The 20,080-nt window shown below is 52.0% G+C and overlaps 1 protein-coding gene across 13 annotated transcripts in view; it reads right to left on the bottom strand.

The window, feature by feature from the left end:
• The window catches only part of ADGRB3 (adhesion G protein-coupled receptor B3), a 444,111-nt gene that overhangs the window by 229,991 nt on the left and 194,040 nt on the right, over positions 1-20,080 (bottom strand). For all 13 annotated transcript variants that reach the window (XM_064164125.1, XM_064164131.1, XM_064164132.1 and 10 more), the window contains 3 exons: positions 19,185-19,349; positions 10,876-10,977; positions 7,840-7,946 (listed from right to left, as the gene is read on the bottom strand). In XM_064164125.1, coding sequence (XP_064020195.1) covers positions 7,840-7,946; positions 10,876-10,977; positions 19,185-19,349 — 374 coding nt within the window. The remainder of the gene's footprint in view (positions 1-7,839; positions 7,947-10,875; positions 10,978-19,184; positions 19,350-20,080) is intronic.

Below are 20,080 nucleotides of genomic sequence, written 5' to 3'. Positions count from 1 at the left end.
GACATCCCTGCTGACTGCAGCAGGGGTAGGAATAGATGACCTTTGGAGGTCTCTTCCAACCCAAACCACTCCATGCTTCCAGCATCTAGCTCCATAGCCCCCACCAGCCCAGACTGCTCAAGGCCTCATCCAACCTGACCTTGAACACCTCCAGGGAGGTGGTGGAGCAGAGAAGCACAGAACGGGATCAAAGATCACATTCTGCACCTCTCTGCTCCACCACCTCCCTGGGCAGCCTGTGCCAGTGTCTCACCACCCTCACTGCAAACAATTTCTTCCTAGTCTCCAGTCTCAGTGTGCCCTCCTCAAGCTTCAATCCATTCCCTCTCATCCTGTCACTCCAAGCTCTTTTTAGAAGCCCCTCCCCAGTTTCCTTGTAGTTCCCTTCAGGCACTGGCAGGCTGCTCTAAGGTCTCCCCACAGCCTTCTCTGCTCCAGGCTGCAGAGCCCCAACTCTCTCAGCCTGCCTCCACAGAGGAGGTTCTCCATCCCTCTGAGCATCTTCATGCCCTCTTCTGGACCTGCCCCCACAGTCTGATGCCTTTCCTTGTGTTGGGGGCACCAGAGTTCGATAGAGTGTTCCTGGTGGGGGTCTCAGGAGAGCAAAGATGCAGAACCAGCCATGGGTGAATCACTGAATTGCTCCACCAAAACCATTCCATGTTTCTACTCGACCAAAGCAGCAATCTCTTTCCATACAGCTGCTGCAGAAGTACAATCAACAGGGACTGGAGAGCTCAGAAGTGAAATAAAAGACTGACTTTGAAGTTTGCTTTGCCTCAAACTAACAATTCCCTAGCCCAGGTTTCTAGACTGCAACAGCCAAAACACACCCAAGTGGTGCCTCCTGCTTGGGTTACTTTGTGCCACAAGATTCACTCTGCCATCTCTCCTGGTGCTGCTAAAGCAGCCTGGAGGGGATATTCAAGTCTGAGCTGTGCAATGCCTGATCTCATCCCAGAACTTCCACAGTACTTGAGAACATTTTGGAGAGATCTTTCTTTGATGAAACACCACTTGGAAAATTCTAGTCCCAGTGCACCCAGCACTAGCTCAAGTAACTAATCTTGAGGCACAATAATTACAGCCCATTTTCTCCTGGCAGATCAAAAGGCTGCAGTAAGGGTTGAGGACAATCCTTCATCATATTGCACAGCCTAAATTTGGGTTATTAGCTCATCATCTAATCTGCTTTTCTATATATAACAGCCCCTCAAACTACCACAGACACACTGCAAAGAGACTAAAATAGGCTGCGCAGAGCAGCGCAGGGCAGGAGCTGCAGGAGAGGAAACCATGTGCCCAAGGCACACAGAGAGAAGGCTTCGACCAGGGCCCTGGCACCTGCTGCAGCAGGAGCTCTCTCTGGCACATGCTCCAAAACTCCAAACCACAGCTGGCCTAGGAGGGGCAGAACTCCTCCAAATCATGCAATCGTAGAACCGTGGAGCCAGAGAAACAAGGAGCCATAGAAGCATGGAGCCACAGAACCACAGAGTCATACAGCATAGAGCCATAGAAGCATGGAGCCACAGAACCACAGAGTCATACAGCATAGAGCCATAGAAGCATGGAGCCACAGAACCACAGAGTCATACAGCATAGAGCCATAGAAGCATGGAGCCATAGAATCATGAGTCATAGAAGCATGGAGCCATAGAATGCTGGAGCCATAGAATCATGAGTCATAGAACCATGGAGCCATAGAATCCTGGAGCCATAGAATCATGAGTCATAGAACCATGGAGCCATAGAATGCTGCAGTCACAGAATCATGAGTCATAGAACCATGGAGCCATAGAATGCTGGAGCCATAGAATCATGAGTCATAGAACCATGGAGCCATAGAATCCTGGAGCCATAGAATCATGAGTCATAGAACCATGGAGCCATAGAATCCTGGAGCCATAGAATCATGAGTCATAGAACCATGAAGCCACAGAATGCTGGAGTCATAGAACCATGGAGCCATAGAATCATGGAGCCACAGAACTGTGGAACTGTAAAATCAGTGGCTGCATCCAGAGCAGGGAGAGCAGCAGCATAGAGAGGGGATTCTGCCCCTCTGCTCTGCTCACACTTCACCTGCAGCACTGCTTCCAGCTCTGGGGCCCTAAACACAAGAAGGACCTGGAGCTGCTGGAGGAGGCCATGAAGATGATCAGAGGGCTGCAGAACCTCCCCTGTGGGGATAGGCTGAGAGAACTGGGGCTGTTCAGCCTGATAAGAGAAGGCTCTGGGGAGACCTTAGAGCAGCTGCCAGTACCTGTGAAGGGGCTCCAGGAGAGCTGGAGAGGGACTTGAATAAGAGCTTGGAGTGACAAGGCAAGAGGGAATGGATTGAAGCTTGGAGAGGGCAGATTTAGACTGGAGATTAGGAAGAAATTCTTGGCAGTGAGGGTGGTGAGACACTGGCAGAGGCTGCCCAGGGAGGTGGTGGAGCACAGAAGCACAGAATGGAATCCCATTCTGTGCTTCTGTGCTCCACCACCTCCATGGAAGCATTCAAGGCCAGGCTGGATGAGCCCTGGAGCAACGTGGGCTGGTGAGAGGTGCCCCTGCCTATGCAGGGCGTTGGAAGTCCCTTCCCACCTAAACCATGCCATGAAACCTATGCTCCTTCAGGTCACAGCTGCAGGAGGCAAAGCCCACCAAGCTGTCACTCTGCCATTTGCCATTTCTAGTGCTTCAGCAAGAATAATCCTAATTAGTTTCATCAAGTATTATTATTAGAGCTAACCAAATAATTTCCCAGGGGTTTGTTTCATCAAGTTGGGCATTTCTGTCCCTTAATTTGCTCAGTGAATCATTTTCCATGTCAGCCAACCAGCTGCATTATCTGGTCAAACAGTATTTGTTGAATTCATTTGATGAGTGACTTGCACCAAGTGTTGGATAAATTATTCATGACTAATTGGTTCCGTTACTCAAAGAGCTCTAATTGCCATCCCCAGCTTTAAAAGGGAACTGCTGTTCCACAGTGCACAAGGTAAAATAAACTAAGGCAAGTACAGGCTGTACGTGTGTGGCAGAGCTGAAGTGCATCATCCTCTTCACTGCTCTCTCTCAGGCTCCCACATGTGAACTGAGCAGGGCACTGTGCCCTCGGAAGATGGGAGCTGACTGCAACCTCTGCTCCAGAAGCCAAACCATTCCCCTCCACTCTTTCAGCATGTTCCAGGGCAGAGCCTCTTCAGAAGCCCTGGGTTGTATATTTACCATGCCAGTGATTTCCTGTGCTGTCATATGGAGAGGCAAGAACATCAAGAAGGGACAGGGGCTGGGTACTGCTTCAGGAGCCCAGACATAAATCCCCTGATTAATTGGCCTCACTCTGTGCCCAGCAACAGAAAATGGAGATGCAGTAGAGCCTGATCCCAAGCATATATTGAGGACATATATTAAAGGAAGGTTACAGAATCCTGGAGTCATTTGCTTGGAAAAGACTTTTTAAGACCATCCAGCCCAGATGTTCTCAAACTCTGCCAAGGCTGGTGCTAAACCATGGCCCTCATCACACAGACCACATCTGCCTCTCTGAAATGCCTCCAGGCATGGCATGAAGGGTTAACTCTCCTGGGGGTGGTCTGAACCTGACCCCAGGACCTCCTGACTCCTCCCTGGGGGTGGTCTGAACCTGCCCCCAGCTGTAGTGGTTAGCTCACTCCCCCTTTGTGTCTTAGCCCCCCTATAAAAGCAGAGGCATTGCTGCTTCTCTTTCTCTTTGCCCTCCCTGCCTGCCTGCCAGCAGCACCCTGGGTCCTGCTGCTCCTGCCTTTGCCACAAGGTGGGACAACCTCTTCCTGAATCCACCCCCATCCACTGCCATCAATCTGGTTGTATATCCATGTTGTACCTTGCTTCCCTTCCCTGTGCCTCTCTGTAGCTCCTCTTAAATACCTTTTATTTACTGTTGACGTTTTCCTTTCAACTCCCAAATGGAAGGCAGACTCTTGGGGTGTTTGACCCTTTTCCTCTCTACAGCTGATTGCTCTCTTTGCAAAAGGGGGAGAGGAGAAGGCCTGCTACTGTTGTACAGTTCTGTTAGCTAGCTGGGCTCCAGGAAGCTAAAGCAGACCAACACACGGGGGATTCAACTAGCTCCCTGGGCAGCCTGTGCCAGGCTTGGGGAAGCCTTCCAGTGAAGTTTCTTTAGGAGGATGCATGGATTATAGTTGTGTACATGCTGGATGTGTATCATAGATCCTACTGACTGCTTTAAACCAACTGCAGCAGTACCATTTTTGGAAGACAAGGCAGTAACTTTCTGGTTTGTGTACTTCAGGTAGGAAATGAAAGGGATGCAGCTCACACTCAGACTTGGAGGGAACATTCACAAAGCAGAAGGAGGTGGGCTGAGACCACACCTGGAGTACTGCCTCCAGCTATGGGAACCCCAACACAAGACAGGCATGGACCTGCTGGAGTGGGTCCAGGGGAGGGCCAGGAAGATGATGTGAGGGCTGAAGAACCTCTCCTGTGAAGACAGGATGAAAGAGTTGTGGCTACTCAGCCTGGAGAAGAGAAGGCTCCAGGGAGACCTTAAAGCTGCAGTTCAGTACATGCAGGGGAGCTGCAGGCAGGCTGGGGAGGGACTGCTCAGAAGGGGCTGTGGGGATAGGCTGAGGGCAATAGTTTGGAGCTGGAGCAGGGCAGAGTTAGGCTGGACAGCAGGAGGAAGCTCTGCACAGAGAGTGGGGAGAGACTGGCACAGGCTGCCCAGGGCTGTGCTTGAGGCCACATCCCTGCAGACATTCAAGCTCAGCCTTGCTGCGTCTCTGGGCAGCCTGCTCTAGTCGGAAGTGTCCCTGCTGCCCGCAGGGGGGTTGGACAAGATGACCTCTGAGAGTCCCTTCCAACCCACTGGCATCTGTGAATGTGTGAAAACACTCAGTGACCCCCCCCCAGCTCTGCTGGTCTCAGCTGGTAAAATACCCTCCCTGCTAAGTGACACCCCCTGAGGCACGTCAGAGACACTTCCACAAGCACACATCTATTACAGCAGCAGCTTCTGCCAGCAGCTGCTTTGCAAAGCCCTCTTTGCAGGGATTTGTGGAGCTGACACATGTGTGGTGGGGGGGGACACACAAGCCTGTGTTGGCAGGGTGGTGACCTCAGAGGTCTTCACCTCCCTTCCCTCCAATTCTGCTGCGTTGCTCACTTCGAGGAGCAGCGAGGGGGGACAAGCAGCTTGCCTTTGCCAAGAGCTCCCAGTGTGAAAGAAATCCACCTTTCTGCCTTTCATTTGCTTGCAGACAAGCTGGGCTGAAGAGTCTGTGCAGCAAGAGGAGGATGTTCAGAGGCTTGTGCAGCTGTAAAGAAGCTTTAGCTATTTTTACATCTTCTCTGGCCAACGATTATTTCGCAGTTGGGTCTAATCGGACTTAACATCTTCAAAACAGAGAACCCAGAAGAGGAGAGAAATCTGCTCTGGGTTACAAATGTCCTCTTCTGTCCAACAATGACCCCTTCCTATCAGGCAGGCTCAGAATCATAGAATGGTTTTGGTTGCAAAAGGCCTCTGAGATCACCCAGTCCAACCCTCAACCCAACCCACCACGGCCGTCAAACCCTGGCCCCAAGTGCCATGGCCGCAAGGTTCTCAAACACCCCTAGGGATGGGGACTCCACCAGCTCCCTGGGCAGCCTGTGCCAGTGCCTCACTTGTAGCTCTTCTGAAACTGTCAGTGTGTCTGCACAGGTCAGCCAGCTAAGGCAGAGTCACAGTGGGCCTGGAAGGGCTCTCTGGAGATCACCTGCCCTGCTAAGCAGGACCTCCCAGAGGAAATGACACAGAACACATCACACAGTCACAGAATGCTCTGGCTTGGAAGGCACCTCCGAGGCTCACCCAGTCCAACCCCCTGCACTCAGCAGGGACATCCCCCACTAGAGCAGGTTGTCACAGCTGTGTCCAGCCTCACCTTGAGTATCTGCAGGGATAAGACCTCAGTCACCTCCCTGGGCAACCTGCTGCAGTGCTCCATCACCCTCCTGGTGCAGAACTTGTTCCTCACGTCCAATCCCAATCTGCTCTGCTCTGGTCTGAAGTCACTGCCTCTCATCCTGCCCCTGCAGGCCATTGCAAACAGCCTCTCTCCAGCCTTCAGGTACAGGAAGGCCTCTACCAGGTCTTCCTGGAGCATTCTTCTCTCCAGGCTGAACTGCCCTTGCTGACTGCAGGAGGGGCTGAGCTAGATGACCTTTGGTTGTGCTTTCCAAGCCAGACCATTCTATGACAATTTAGAATCTTAAGACAAGAGAAAAGCAAAAGGAAAAAAAGATCTTTCTAAGACTACTTTGGTGTCTTAGCAAATATTAAAGGAGAAGAAGAGCTCCAGCAGAGAGGAAATGTAACTGTCTGGGAGTGACAGGACAGTAGTTGCACTTCATGATCTTAAAGGTCCTCTCCTATATACATGATTCAATGACCTACTTTTCCCAAGGTGCTGCAACAGCTTCACCCTGTAATCATTTCCTCTTGTTACCATTTAAACTGAAAGCCTAAATTTGAGAGGAGGAAAAAGAAACCCAAACAAAAGCAACAAATCCAAACAACAACAAAAAACAAACCCCGAAATCCATTTCAACTCCTTAGAGAGTGCAGGTAAAGAGTTACAGGTGTGACAACATCGAACAGCAGGACACCCTGCTGGTAAAACTCTACTCACAGAATCACAGAACCAAGCAGGTTGGCAGAGAGCTCCAAGCTCAGCCAGCCCAACCTAGCACCCAGCCCTGCCCAACCAACCAGACCATGGCACTAAGTGCCCCAGCCAGGCTTGGCTGCAACACCTCCAGGCACACAGACTCCACCACCTCCCTGGGCAGCCCATTCCAGTGCCAATCACTCTCTCTGCCAGGAACTTCTTAACAACAGCCAGCCTAGACCTGCCCTGCCACAGCTTCAGGCTGTGTCCCCTTCTTCTGTCCCTGGGTGCCTGGCAGCAGAGCCCAACCCCACCTGGCTACAGCCTCCCTGCAGGCAGCTGCAGGCAGCAATGAGCTCTGCCCTGAGCCTCCTCTGCTGCAGGCTGCACACCCCCAGCTCCCTCAGCCTCTCCTCACAGGGCTGTGCTCCAGGCCCCTCCCCAGCCTTGCTGCCCTTCTCCAGGCACCTTCCAGCACCTCAACATCTCTCCTGAATTGAGGAGCCCAGAACTGGACACAGCACTCAAGGGGTGGCCTGAGCAGTGCTGAGCACAGGGGTGGGCAGAAGAACCTCCCTTGTCCTGCTGCCCACACTGCTCCTCAGCCAGCCCAGGATGCCATTGGCTCTGCTGCCCACCTGGGCACACTGCTGCCTCCTCCGCAGCTCCTCTCTGCCAGCACCCCCAGCTCCCTCTCTGCCTGGCTGCTCTCAGCCACTCTGGCCCCAGCCTGTAGTACTGCTTGGGGTTGTTGTGGCCAAAGTGTAGAACCCTGCCCTTGGCCTTGTTCAGTCTCATCCCCTTGGCCTCTGCCCACCCATCCAGCCTGGCCAGGTCCCTCTGCAGGGCTCTGCTACCCTCCAGGAGGGCCCTCCTCTGGACTCACTCTAACAGTTCACATCTCATTTTCTGATAAACCAATCTATAAAATATAAAAATATCAGAGAGGACCTGAAGAAAAGGAATTTCCCTCCCCCCCCCTCCATTTCTACAGTAATAAAAAGCTTCAAACAGCAGCACCAGAGGAAAAAAAGAATACAAAATAATATAAATTACTCTTTCTCAGATCCATTTTCCTCTTGGAAATCTGAGTTGAGATTAAATAAGTTAATTCAGGCTTTGTCTTGGTCACAGCAGTGATCAGTTAATGAATAAACAGAGCAAGTAGTAAAGCTGGCTTTGCACCTACTGAATGCTGCAAGTGTCTGTACTCATTTGATATGCATCTAGCAAAGCTTGGATGTTCCCAGAAGGCCACTCCATGAACACTGAGAGAGCAGCGTCTGCTAGTGGTGCCTGTAAGTCACAAAGAAGACAGAGAATGTTTACAGGAGTGAAAAAGAATTGCAGGCAGTGAAACCTTTATTAAAAGCCTCCATCCCACGCTGCTTTCTAAAGCAGACCCAGAAAAGGTTTCATGCAAACCATCAGCAGGACACAGGGAGAAGGAAAAGCCTTGGAAACATTCAGCAAGGATGCTGAAACGAACATCAGGGCTGACTTTAGTGGGGGCTTGGCAGTGTTTGCTTGGGTTAGAAGATTTACAGCATCATAGAATGGGTTAGGTTGGAAGTGAGCTCAAAGCTCAGCCTGTTCTAACTCCCTGCCATAGGCAGGGACACCTGCTAGAGCAGGTTACTCAAGGCCACATCCAACCTGGTCCTGAACACCTCCAGGGAGGTTGTGGAGCACAGAAGATCAAAGATCACATTGGGTGCTTCTGTGCTCCACAGCCTCCCTGGGCAACCTGTGCCAGTGTCTCACCACCCTCACTGCAAACAATCCTTTCCTAACACCCAGTTTCAGTTTCCCCTCTGCCACTTCAAACTCATTCTTCCTCACCCTGTCATTACCAGACCTTGTCAATAGTCCCTCCCCAGCCCTCCTGCAGCCCTCTTCAGATCCTGGAAGGCCACTCCAAGGTCTCCTGGAAGCCTTCTCCTCTCCAGCCTGCACAGCCCCAACTCTCTCAGCCTGTGCTCACAGCAGAGCTGCTGCAGCCCTCTCAGCATCTTGGTGGCCTCCTCTGCACTGGCTCCAACACTTCCATGTGCTGCTTGTGCTGGGGGCTCCAGAACTGCCCCCAGGACTGCAGGTGGGGTCTGGGGAGAGCAGAGCCAAGGGGCAGAATCCCCTCCCTTGCTCTGTGCCCACACTGCTCTTGCTGCAGCCCAGCACAGGGTTGCTGCCTGGGCTGCATGTACACTGCTTGGGCTTCTATAGGTTTGTTTGTGTTCATAACTTTGCCTGATGGGTTCTGACAAATTGATTTCTTATCAGCTTTTTCCTCTGCCTCTGACACATACATGTGGGTGCAAACACATACACATATATATATATACACACACACATATACATACACCTCAGAGGTACTTGAAGCCAGGGAGGTTGTGGATGCTCCCTCCCTGGAGGTGTTCAAGGCCAGGTTGGATAAGCCCTTGAGCAGCCTGGGCTAGCAGAAGATGTCCCTGCCAAGTGCCAGGGGGGCTGGAACCAGATGACCTTCAAGGTCCCTTCCAATCTAAACCATTCAATGAATCTGTGAATGGATCCCTGTGTTTTGTACACCTCCATGTGCTCCCCCAGCTCATGATGTGGCCTTCCAGGATCTGAAGAGGGCTACAAAAAAGCTGGGCAGGGACTTTTGAGGCTGTCAGGGAGTGACAGGAGTGGGGGGAATGAAGTAAAACTGGAGGTGGGGAGAGTCAGAGTGGACATGATGAGGAAGTTGTTGAGCAGGAGAGTGGTGAGAGGCTGGAATGGGTTGCCCAGGGAGGCGGCTGAGGCCCCATGGCTGGAGGTGTTTGAGGCCAGGCTGGCTGAGGCTGTGTGCAGCCTGCTCTAGGGTAGGGTGTCCCTGGACATGGCAGGGGGTTGGAACTGGCTGCTCCTTGTGGCCCCTTCCAGCCCTGCCTGATTCTGTGATTCCAGGAGGCACATCCAGTTCAGTGGAGCTTACACCTATGCACATACACACAGGTATGGGACTTGAGCAGTCACAGACTCACAGCTCCACAGAATGGGCTGGGCCAGAAGGCACCTGAAAGGTTCTGCAAGGATGCTTCAGGAATGCCACAGGGAAAGATAAGTATAAGGTGCTACTTCTACTGCAATACTCCCCCTAGTCCACAGAATGGGTTGGGCTGGAAGTGGGCTTGAGAGATCATCCAGCATCAACTTCCCTGCCATGGACATGGACATCTCCCACCAGCCCAGGGCTGCTCAAGGCCTCATCCAGCCTGGCCCTGAACACCTCCAGGGAGGTTGTGGAGCACAGAAGCACAAAACGTGGTAACAGATCAGATTCTGTGATTCTGTGCTCTACAACCTCCCTGGGCAACCTGTGCAGTGCCTCACCACCCTCAGTGGAAATCACTTCTTCCTCCTATCTAATCCAAATCTATCCTATTCCAGTTTACAACTATCACCTCTTGTCTTGACAAACAGTTCATCCTCAGCTCTCCTTTAGGTGCCCCTGAAGTTCTGGAAGGCTGCTACAAAACCTCCCTGCAGCCCTCTTTTCTCCAGACTGAACAACCCCAACTCCCTCAGCCTGTCCTCACAGGAGAGGTCCTCCAGCCCCATGATCATCCTTGTGGCCCACCTCTGGCCCTCCTGAAGCAGGTTCATGTCTTTCTTAAGCTGGAGACCACAGAGCTGGACACAGCTCTCCAGGTGGGGTCTCAGGAGCATGGAGCACAGGGGCAGAATGCCTCAGCTGCTGGCCACACTTCTCTTGATGCAGCCCAGGATGGGACTGGTTTGCTGGGCTGTGAGCAGAGACTGCTGCCTCATACTCAGTTTTTCCTCCACCAGTATCCCCAGGCCCTTCTCCTCAGGGCTGCTCTCAATCCTTTTATCACTCACTTTGTGTTTGAGTTTAGGAGTGCCTTGACCCACAGGCAGGGCCTTGCACTTGGTTTTGTGGCCAAGTGAAGGCTGCAGGAGCCCTACAAACCGAGGTGAAGGCTGAGGCAAAGAAGCCACTGAGCACTTCAGCCCTCTCCACAGTGCAGGTAGGCAGATCTCTGCCTTGTGCTGGAGACAGCTCCTATCCTCCCTGCTCTTCCTTTTCTCACCAACGTACCCACAGAAGCTTTTCTGGTCCCTGACATCCCCACCCTGAAATGGTTCTGGTTCTGGTACTGATTGCTGTCCAGAACACAGAGCAGAAGATTCCTCCTCCCCTTTTCACTCAGCAAAGAGCTCCAAAGCAGGACTGTACCTGTGGCATTGAGAGGACATCGATTGAAAGCCATGTCCCCAGCTGGGGTCCTTTTCCACACCATTGACATCAGGTAGTCTTCAGGACATATTTCATAAGGTGCTGCCATTGAGAAATGAGAAGTTAAACAGAGATATTAATGGAAACAGATACTTCACCTCAGAAAAATGAAGTCTTTAGTCTTGTCCTGAGCTCTGATGAAATCCACATGTTAACATGCTCTCAGCTTCACAGGCTGCATAGACTTGGAGGAGACCCTCAAAGGTCATCTTGGCCAACCCCCCTGCACTCAGCAGGGACACCTGCAACTAGATCAGGCTGCCCAGGGCTGCAGCAAGTCTCCAGGGAATGCCCCCGGGGGGCAGGACCTCAGACACACTCCTGGGCAGCTTGTTCCAGTGTCTCACCACCCTGAATGTGCAGAACGCCACGGCAGGAGATCCTGAGTGTCCCTTCCAACCCAAACCATTCCATGAACTCCTGATTCTCTGCTTGCATGGGAAGCCTCCAGCAGAGGAGCAACTCTGGATTTTACCCACCCCACTTCACCCAACCCATCCCAGTGACCATCTGCCCTGGTTTGTACTTCTGCTGACAGAAGAGTGAGGTGAAGAAGGGAGCCGAGCAGGCTCTGCACAAAGCTGTCCCCTCTCTTTAAGGAGGACAAAGAACACCTTGCAGATGGCTCAGTGAGACTAATATGAATCACAGCTGGGTAGAAAAATTGCTTGCTAAATTTGTCTCTGCACCAGCATCCCTGAATCATAAATCAAGAGAGCAGTTGGGGCTGCTAAAAAAGTCAGAGACCCATTAATGGCAGAACCCAACCAAAGGGGGTTCTGTTCATGAGCTAAATCATTAAAACTGCTTCAGAAATGCCCCCAGACTGAATGGATCAGGCCAGGGCTCCAGTGGGAAAAGCCACGTGGGGACATAAGCAAAAGCAAGCAGCTGCCACTCTCCTCTGACCCTGTAAATGAGCAGCAAGAAGGCAACATTATCAATTACACAAATCTGCTAATGCTTGGAGCCCTCTGAGAAGGAAATTTGTCATGCAACCCTGACCACTCCAAACGTGTTGTGTTCAGTGATCACACAGCCACAGAGTGTCAGGGCTTGGAAGGGACCTTGAAATATCATGCAGCCCAACTCCCCTGCCAGAGCAGCATCACCCAGGGCAGGGCACGCAGGAACACATCCAGGTGGGTTTGGAAAGTCTGCAGAGAAGGAGACTCCACAACCTCCCTGGGCAGCCTGCTCCAGGGCTGCAGCACCCTCACACCAAACAAGTTTCTCCTCATGTTGAGCTGCAACCTCCTGTGTGCCAGCTTGTGGCCATTGTTTCTTGTCCTGTCACTGGGCACCACCAAACAGAGCCTGGCACCTTCATCCTGACACCCAGCCCTCAGCTATTGATAAGACACTGATCAGATCCCCTCTCAGTCTTCTCCTCTCCAGACCAAACAGCCCAGAGCTCTCAGTTTTGATTCACAGCAGAGATGCTCAAGTCCTCCAATCATCCTCACAGCCTCCACTGGACTCTCTCCAGCAGGTCCCTATCTCTCCTGAGCTGGGGAGCCCAAAACTGGATGCAGTATTGCAGCTGTGGCCTCAGCATGGCAGAGCAGATGCTAATTCTCAGGACTGAAACTCTTCTCTCCAAATACTGATGGTTAAATCAGCCTTCTTTAATCTCAAATACATATACACACAAGCATACTTGTACAGGCAAGTATGATCTTGTCTGTTCCTAGAATCACAGATTCATAGAATCATAAAGGGACTTGGGTTGGAAGGGACTTTGTTAGTAAGTTTTAGGTCCCATCAAAGTTTTGTCATCTCTCTGGAAGGGCAGCAGCAGGTAAGAGCCGGAACAGGTTGCCCAGGGAGGAGGTTGAAGCCCTATCCCTGGAGGTGTTTAAAGCCAGGCTGGATCCCAGGCTCACAGGACGTCAGGAGCTGGGAAGGACCCAGAGAGATCATTGAGTCCAAGCCCTCTGTCAGAGCAGGACCACACAGTCTAGCTCAGGGCACACAGGAGCACATCCAGACAGGCCTGGAAAGGCTCCAGACAAAGAAACTCCATAGCCTCTCTGGGCAGCCTGTGCCAGGGCTCTGGGACCCTTCCAGTCAAGAAGTTGCCTCTTGTGTTGAGCTGGAACCTGCTGTGCTGCAGCTTCCATCCATTGCTGCTTGTCCTGTCCCAGGGAGCAGTGAGCAGAGCCTGTCCCCCTCTCCTGACTCCCAGCCCTCAGATAGTTATAGACACTGATTCAATCCCCTCTCAGCTTGCTCTTCTCCAGACTGAGCAGCCCCAGGGCCCTCAGCCTCTCCTCACCAGGCAGTGCTCAGTCCCCTCATCATCCTTACAGCCCTCTGCTGGACTCTCTCCAGCAGATCCTTGTCCCTCTGCAACTGGGGAGCCCAAAACTGAAGGCAGTACTCAAAATGAGGTCTCCCAGGGCAGAGCAGAGGGGAAGGAGAACCTCCCTTGATCTGCTGGACACACTATTCCTCATACACTCCAGGATCCCACTGACCCTCTTGGTCACCAGAGCACATTGCTATGCCATGGATGTCCTCCACCAGCTCACCTGCTCTAGTGCGAGGTGTCCCTGGGCACGGCAGGGGGGTTGGAACTGGATGATGCTTGTGCTCCCTTCCAGCCCTGAGTGACTCTGTGATTCCCTAAGCGGCAGCACCTAGCTCAGGCCAAGGCCCCGATGGACTGTGTGCCCTTCAACGCCTCGCACGAACACCCTGGCTCAAAGACTGCTGCAGATGAAAACCAAAGCAGCTCTTCCCAAAGCTGAAGCCTATCTGGCAGAGCTGATTAATCAGGCATCCACCCACACGAAAGCATCTGTGGTGCTCCAGCCCGTGTTGCCCATGGAAACATGGCAGTGGTGCTGGAGCGGCTTCCACGCGAACTCAGAGCCCTGCGGCCCTGCTGCCTCTGCTCAGGGTCAGCTGCAGTGCTCCTGCAACTGTGGCCCGATCCATGCACACCACAGCCCCTGCAAAACAGCTCAAAGCCACAAGCAAGCAGCCAGTCTCGAGCTGAGTTTGCTCCAAGTGGCAAACCAAAAGCAGCAAGGATGGGATTCAGCCATAGCTTCCCACACACAACAGCCACTGCAGTCCACCGCCTCGATGCTCTGCCATGGCAGGCCTGAGCCCACCTCACCTGAGCACAGGCACTCAGCCAAGTGGGTGATGCAGAGGCACAGGCTCCCTCTGACCTTACTGCTAGCAGCACATGCCTCATGCCCCTGCACTGGGCACTGGGGAGGCCTCACCTCCAGTAACGGCTTCAGTTTTAGACCTCTGACTACACAAAGGACACTGAAGGGCTGGAATGGGTCCAGAGAAGGGCAACAAAGCTGGTGAAAGCTCTGGAGAACAGGGCTGGGGAGGACCAGCTGAGGGAGTTGGGGTCTTAAGCGTGGAGGAGAGGAGGCTGAGGGCAGAGCTCATTGCTCTCTACAGCTCCCTGAGAGGAGGCTGCAGGGAGCTGGGCTTGGGCTCCTCTCCCTAGGACCAGGTAACAGAAGGAGAGGAAATGGACTCAAATAGTGCTAGGAGAGGTTTAGGCTGGAGATAGGAAAAATTCCCTTTCTGCAAGAGTGGTCAGGGACTGGCACAGGCTGCCCAAGGAGGTGGTGGAGTCCTCACCCCTGGAGGTGTTCCAGAAACCTGTGGCCATGGCACATGGGGAGAGGGTTGAACAGCCATAGTGGGGTTGGGTTGATGTTTGGACTGGATGATCTTAGAGAGCTTTTCCAACTGAAACAATTCTGTTTCTATGATCTCCAAGAGACAGTCCATGTGCCAGGGTTCTGAGGAAGCTCTGTACAACACACAGACAAAGCAGCTAACAAACAGGGGAAAGGGTTATGATGAAACAAGTAGCTCAGAAATGAAGCTACAGCTACAGCTTCTCTCTTGAATCCTAAATCAATGCCAGGGGCAAAATCATCTTGAGCCAAGGCAATACAAAAAAGCTCCTGAACATCTTGTAGTGTGTCACAGAATCAAGCAGGTTGGAAGAGACTTTCAAGCTCACCCAGCCCAACCTAGTTCCCAGCCCTGTCCCATCAACCAGCCCATGGCACTAAGTGCCCCAGCCAGGCTTGGCTTCAACACCTCCAGCCACACAGACTCCACCACCTCCCTGGGCAGCCCATTCCAATGCCATCTCTAATCACCCTAACATCCAGCCTAGACCTCCCCCAGCACCACTTGTGACCGAAACAGAGACAAAACCAAACCCCAGGGGGCTCACTGTATCATTGAGCTGGTGACCATCATTTCAACCCTTCTCCTACTCTGTTTTATGTAGCTGCTATTGCCTCTGAAGCAACTTCTCCCTTCAGTCAGAAATCATTAGCTGCTGCTCTGGCAGCACTTCTGCACTCTGGCTTTGTAAGCAAAGCAGGCAGTCCCACACTGCCCCAGTGGTGTTTTGTTCCCTGCCACTGCCTGGTGAGAAAAACACCGAGCATTTGTCCTGAGTAAAGGCTGGGTGAAGCATAAACACTGCACCATGTGGGGAGCTGGTCAAGACTGAACTGTTATGGAATGAAGCTCTTCTGAAAAGCAGTAGCACACAGGATCAACGTGGTGGCAAGAGACCAAGGCCATGAAATCCATCCAGTTAACTCTACCAAGGATGGGGCTAAACCCTGCTCCTCAGCACCAAGCTCTGCCTCTCTGAAACACCTCCAGGGATGGGGATTCAGCCACCTCCCTGGGCAGCCTGTGCCAGGCCTGACAACCTTTCAATGAAGAAGTTTCTTCTAATGTCCAACCTAAACCTCCCCTCGTGCAACTTGGGCCCTTTTCCTCTCTCCACTGCGGAGAGGAGTCCAACACCCAGCTCAGCACAGCCTCCTCCAGGGACTTGTAGAGACTGAGAAGGTCTCCCTGGAGCCTCCTCTTTTCCAGGCTGCACACCCCCAGCTCCCTCAGCCTGTGCTCACAGCAGAGCTGCTCCAGCCCTTGATTATCTTTGTGGCCTCATCTGGCCTCTCTCCAGCAGCTCTGTGCCCTTCTTCTGCTGGGGACAGCAGAGCTGGAGGCAGGATTGGAGGTGAGGTCTCACAAGACAAGAAATGTCTTGTAAGACAAATAAACATTTTAGTCTCTTCTATTCTTCAGTGGCTTAGAAAAAGAAAGCACTGAGGCAGGAAAGAGCTTTGCAGAACTGTTTTAGGGAAGCAAAGCAGCAGAGGGATGGTGAGGTTTGGTCACACTTCAAGCCCTCACCACCATGCAGTACCTCTCCATGTTTCCTGCTGTTTGTAAAGCTGTATTTAATTCTCTTACAACCTTTGGGAAATTCTCCACTGGCTCCTTTGAAACCTGAGACACCTTATTAAATGCCAGTCTAGAAACAGAGTCCTCAAGTCTGTTGCTGATGTCTAAGCTTCTGCAGGAGCACAGCTTGTTGAAAGGTGCTGTGGGTTAAGGTGTCCTGTAAGCTTCCTGATTCTAGCCTGGGATTCAGCAGGTCAGTGCAGAAACACACCAAAAGGCAAACAAAGCTCCGTGTGTGCTGGCCTTGCACACACATCTGAAACAGGTTTTATCAACAGCAGGTGGCAACCTTGGGAAATTGGGCTGCAGCAGCAGCAGGGATTCAAAGACTCAAATGCAAATTATCTCCAAGATGGTTTCATAAGCAGAAGCTGTCTGCTTACTGAGAAGATTCACAGCTACCTTCTCCCAGGGCTCTGCTTTGCATAGAGGAAGTCTGCACCGACTCTAGAAATGATCATTTCTTTAGGAATCCAGAACAAATCTGGTTCTGCAGCCCTCTAGACTTGCTCCAGCAGCTCTATCTCCTTCTTATGCTGGGGACACCACAATTGGGTGCAGCGTTTCACAGAATCATAGAATCAGTCAGGGTTGGAAGGGACCACAAGGACCAGCCAGTTCTAAACCCCCTTGCCATGGGCAGGGACACCTCACACTAGAGCAGGCTGCACACAGCCTCAGACAGCCTGGCCTGAAACACCTCCAGGGATGAGGCTTCCACCATGTCCCTGGGCAACCCCTTCCAGGCTCTCACCACTCTCATGCTGAACAACTTCTTCCTAACATCCAGTCTGAATCCACCCATTTCTATCTTGGATCCATTCTCCCCAGTCCTGTCACTACCTGACACACTAAAAAGACCCTCCCCAGCTTTCTTGTAGCCCCTTTTAGGTACTGGCAGGCCACAATGAGGTCTCCTGTGAGCCTTCCCCCCTGCAGACTGAACAACCCCAACTCTCACAGCCTGTCCTCATAGCAGAGCAGCTCCAGCCCTCTGCTCATCCTCATGGCCCTTCTCTGGACATGTTCCAGCACCTCCACATCCACATTTGAGGTGGGGTGTCACAAGAAAAGATCAGACAAGAGCAGCTGGTGGGGACCTATTTCATCACTTTGGAACAAGCATTTTTAAGCTGGCAGTGGGAAAGGTTGGGAGGGCAAAGTAAAATGTGCTGCAAAGAAATCTATTTAAGTGTTACAAGAGGAAAGATGTGCCCTTTAGATTTCAAGCTCCTCTTAATGAAATGTTGCTCCTGGATTCACTCCCTCTGTACAGTACAATAAGGTTCACTTTTATTTTCCCTCTACTGTACTGAATTTTACCCCAGATGTATCAGAAAGAATCCTGCTGTACACTGGAGAGAAGGAATTCCATGGCTTACAAACCCAGCCCTATACTCTGAGAAACAGTTCATTCCAAAGGGGATTTCCAGAGCAAATCACTGCTGCTGTAAAGAATCCAGGCACACCTAGGCAAGGAAACAGACACAGAACCATAGAGTGGGCTGAGTTGGAAGGCACCTCCAAAGCTCATCCAGTCCAGCCCCTCCTGCAGTCAGCAGGGACATCCTCCACTAGATCCGGTTGCTCAGAGCCCTGCTGAGCTTCACCTTGACTGTCTCCAGGGCAATACTGTTCTCATTACCCTCTTTGCTATGGGATTTTGATTTAGTTAAAGCATAATGAGTCCATAGAATCAACCAGGCTGGAAGAGACCTTCATGCTCATCCAGTGCAGCCATGCTCTTGTTGGATTCACCAGAAATCAGGGTTTGACTGCCAGGGGATGGAAGAAAATGTTTCTAATTCACAGCAACCAATGGGAGAAGGGGAATGGAAGGGGAAAGTACATCCAGCAGGGCTTCATAAACACAACTCCACCAAAGCAAAGCCTGGCATGGCTCTTTAGGGCTGTTTCTCACCACATGTAGATCTTGTCCCTCCTGAAGTTTCTCAGAATGGCTTGGGGTGGAAGGGACCTTAAAGGTCATCCAGTCCCAGCCCCCTGCTGTGGGCAGGGACACCTCCCACTAGAACAGGTTGCTCAAGGCATGAGCAACCTGTCCAGAGAAGGGCAACGAAGCTGGTGAGGGGCCTGGAACACAAATCCTATGAGGAGAGGTTGAGGGAACTGGGCCTGTTTAGCCTGGAGAAGAGGAGGCTCAGGGGTGATCTTATTACTGTCTACAACTACCTGAAGGGACATTGTAGCCAGGTGGGGGTTGGCCTCTTCTCCCAGGTAACCAGCAATAGAACAAGGGGACACAGTCTCAAGTTGTGCCAGGGTAGGTATAGGCTGGATGTTAGGAAGAAGTTTTTCACAGAGAGAGTGATTGGCATTGGAATGGGCTGCCCAGGGAGGTGGTGGAGGCACCGTCCCTGGGGGTCTTCAAGAAAAGACTGGATGAGGCACTCAGTGACATGGTCTAGTTGACTGGCTAGGGCTGGGTGATAGGTTGGACTCGATGATCTTGGAGGTCTCTTCCAACCTGGTTGATTCTATGATTCTATGATTCTAAGGCCTCATCCAACCTGGTCCTGAACACCTCCAGGGAGGTTGTGGAGCACAGAAGCACAGAATGTGATCTTTGATCTTTGATCACATTAGGTGCTTCTGCGCTCCACAACCTCCCTGGACAACCTGTGCCAGTGTCTCACCACCCTCAACCTGTGCCAGTGTCTCACCACCCTCACTGTCAAGAACTTCTTCTTCATCTCCAGTCTCAGCCTGCCCTCCTCAAGCTCCAACCCATTCTTGCTCAGCTGATCATGACAAGCCTTTGTAGAAAGTTCCTTCCCAGCTTTCCTGTAGTCCCCTTCAGGCCTTGGAAGGCTGCTCTAAGGTCACCCCAGAGCCTTCTTTTCTCCAAGCTGCACAGTCCCAGCTCTCTCAGCTTGTCTCCTGATCATTATGTCCATGGCCTCCTCTGGACCACAGGAGTAAGCCATGCTGTGGTGCAGATAATGAAGATGAGGCCATTTGCTTCTCACCTGGACACCTTTGCTCGCTGCACCGTCTGACCTCCTCCCCAGTTCCTTCACACTGCTGCCCAGTCACAGCAGCGCCTTGGCAGATCCTCACGCGCCTCTCCCAGCCGCCGTCGCAGGACCTGGAGCAGCCACTCCAGTGCCCCCACTGGTTCCACTGTCCGTTGGCTGGGTGGAAGAGCAGAGTTACAGTCACAAAGGTGGACATCCTCCTAGCCCATCCCCTATGTGAGCAAGATAAGAAAGCACCCCCAGATATGTCCTCCTGGCCCATCCCCTATGTGAGCAAGATAAGAAAGCACCCCCAGATATGTCCTCCTGGCCCATTCCCTATGTAAGAGAAAAAAGCACCCCCAGATATGTCCTCCTGGCCCATTCCCTATATGAGCAAGATAAGAAAGCACCCCCAGATATATCCTCCTAGCCCCTTCCTTACATTAGTAAAAGAAGAAAGCTCCCCCAGATACGTCCCCCTAGCCCATTCCTTACGTAAGACAATAAAGTACCCCCAGATACATCCTCCTAGCCCATTCGCTATGTAAGGAAGAGAAGAAAGCATCCCCAGCTATAACCAACAGTGACAGAAGTGGGGGATGGGGGAACAAAGGAGATGAGGCAGCCTACTTGGCTGCTAGACATGGGATTCCTGTCTACATGCCTTGCATCTCCAAAGGAAGCCCAAGGCATTGGTGCAGGTTCACTTTCCCTCGGGCTGCAAAGCAAACACCGTCCCTTGTGTGCTCTGTCTGCTGTGGCTGTGCAGTGCTGTGGCATGGCAGTGGTGCCCATTTAGGGCCTGCACAAGCACCCTTTCAAAACCCAAACCAAACCATCTTTGCCTCTGATATTTTAGGAGCTTGGGCTTCTTTTTTTTGTACAGTGCAAAGGAGACTTAAAAA

Source organism: Pogoniulus pusillus, chromosome 25 (assembly GCF_015220805.1).
Source record: "Pogoniulus pusillus isolate bPogPus1 chromosome 25, bPogPus1.pri, whole genome shotgun sequence".
Lineage (NCBI taxonomy): Eukaryota > Metazoa > Chordata > Aves > Piciformes > Lybiidae > Pogoniulus > Pogoniulus pusillus.
Note: the sequence above shows the minus strand (reverse complement) of the source record. Positions and strands in the feature narration are given on the sequence as shown.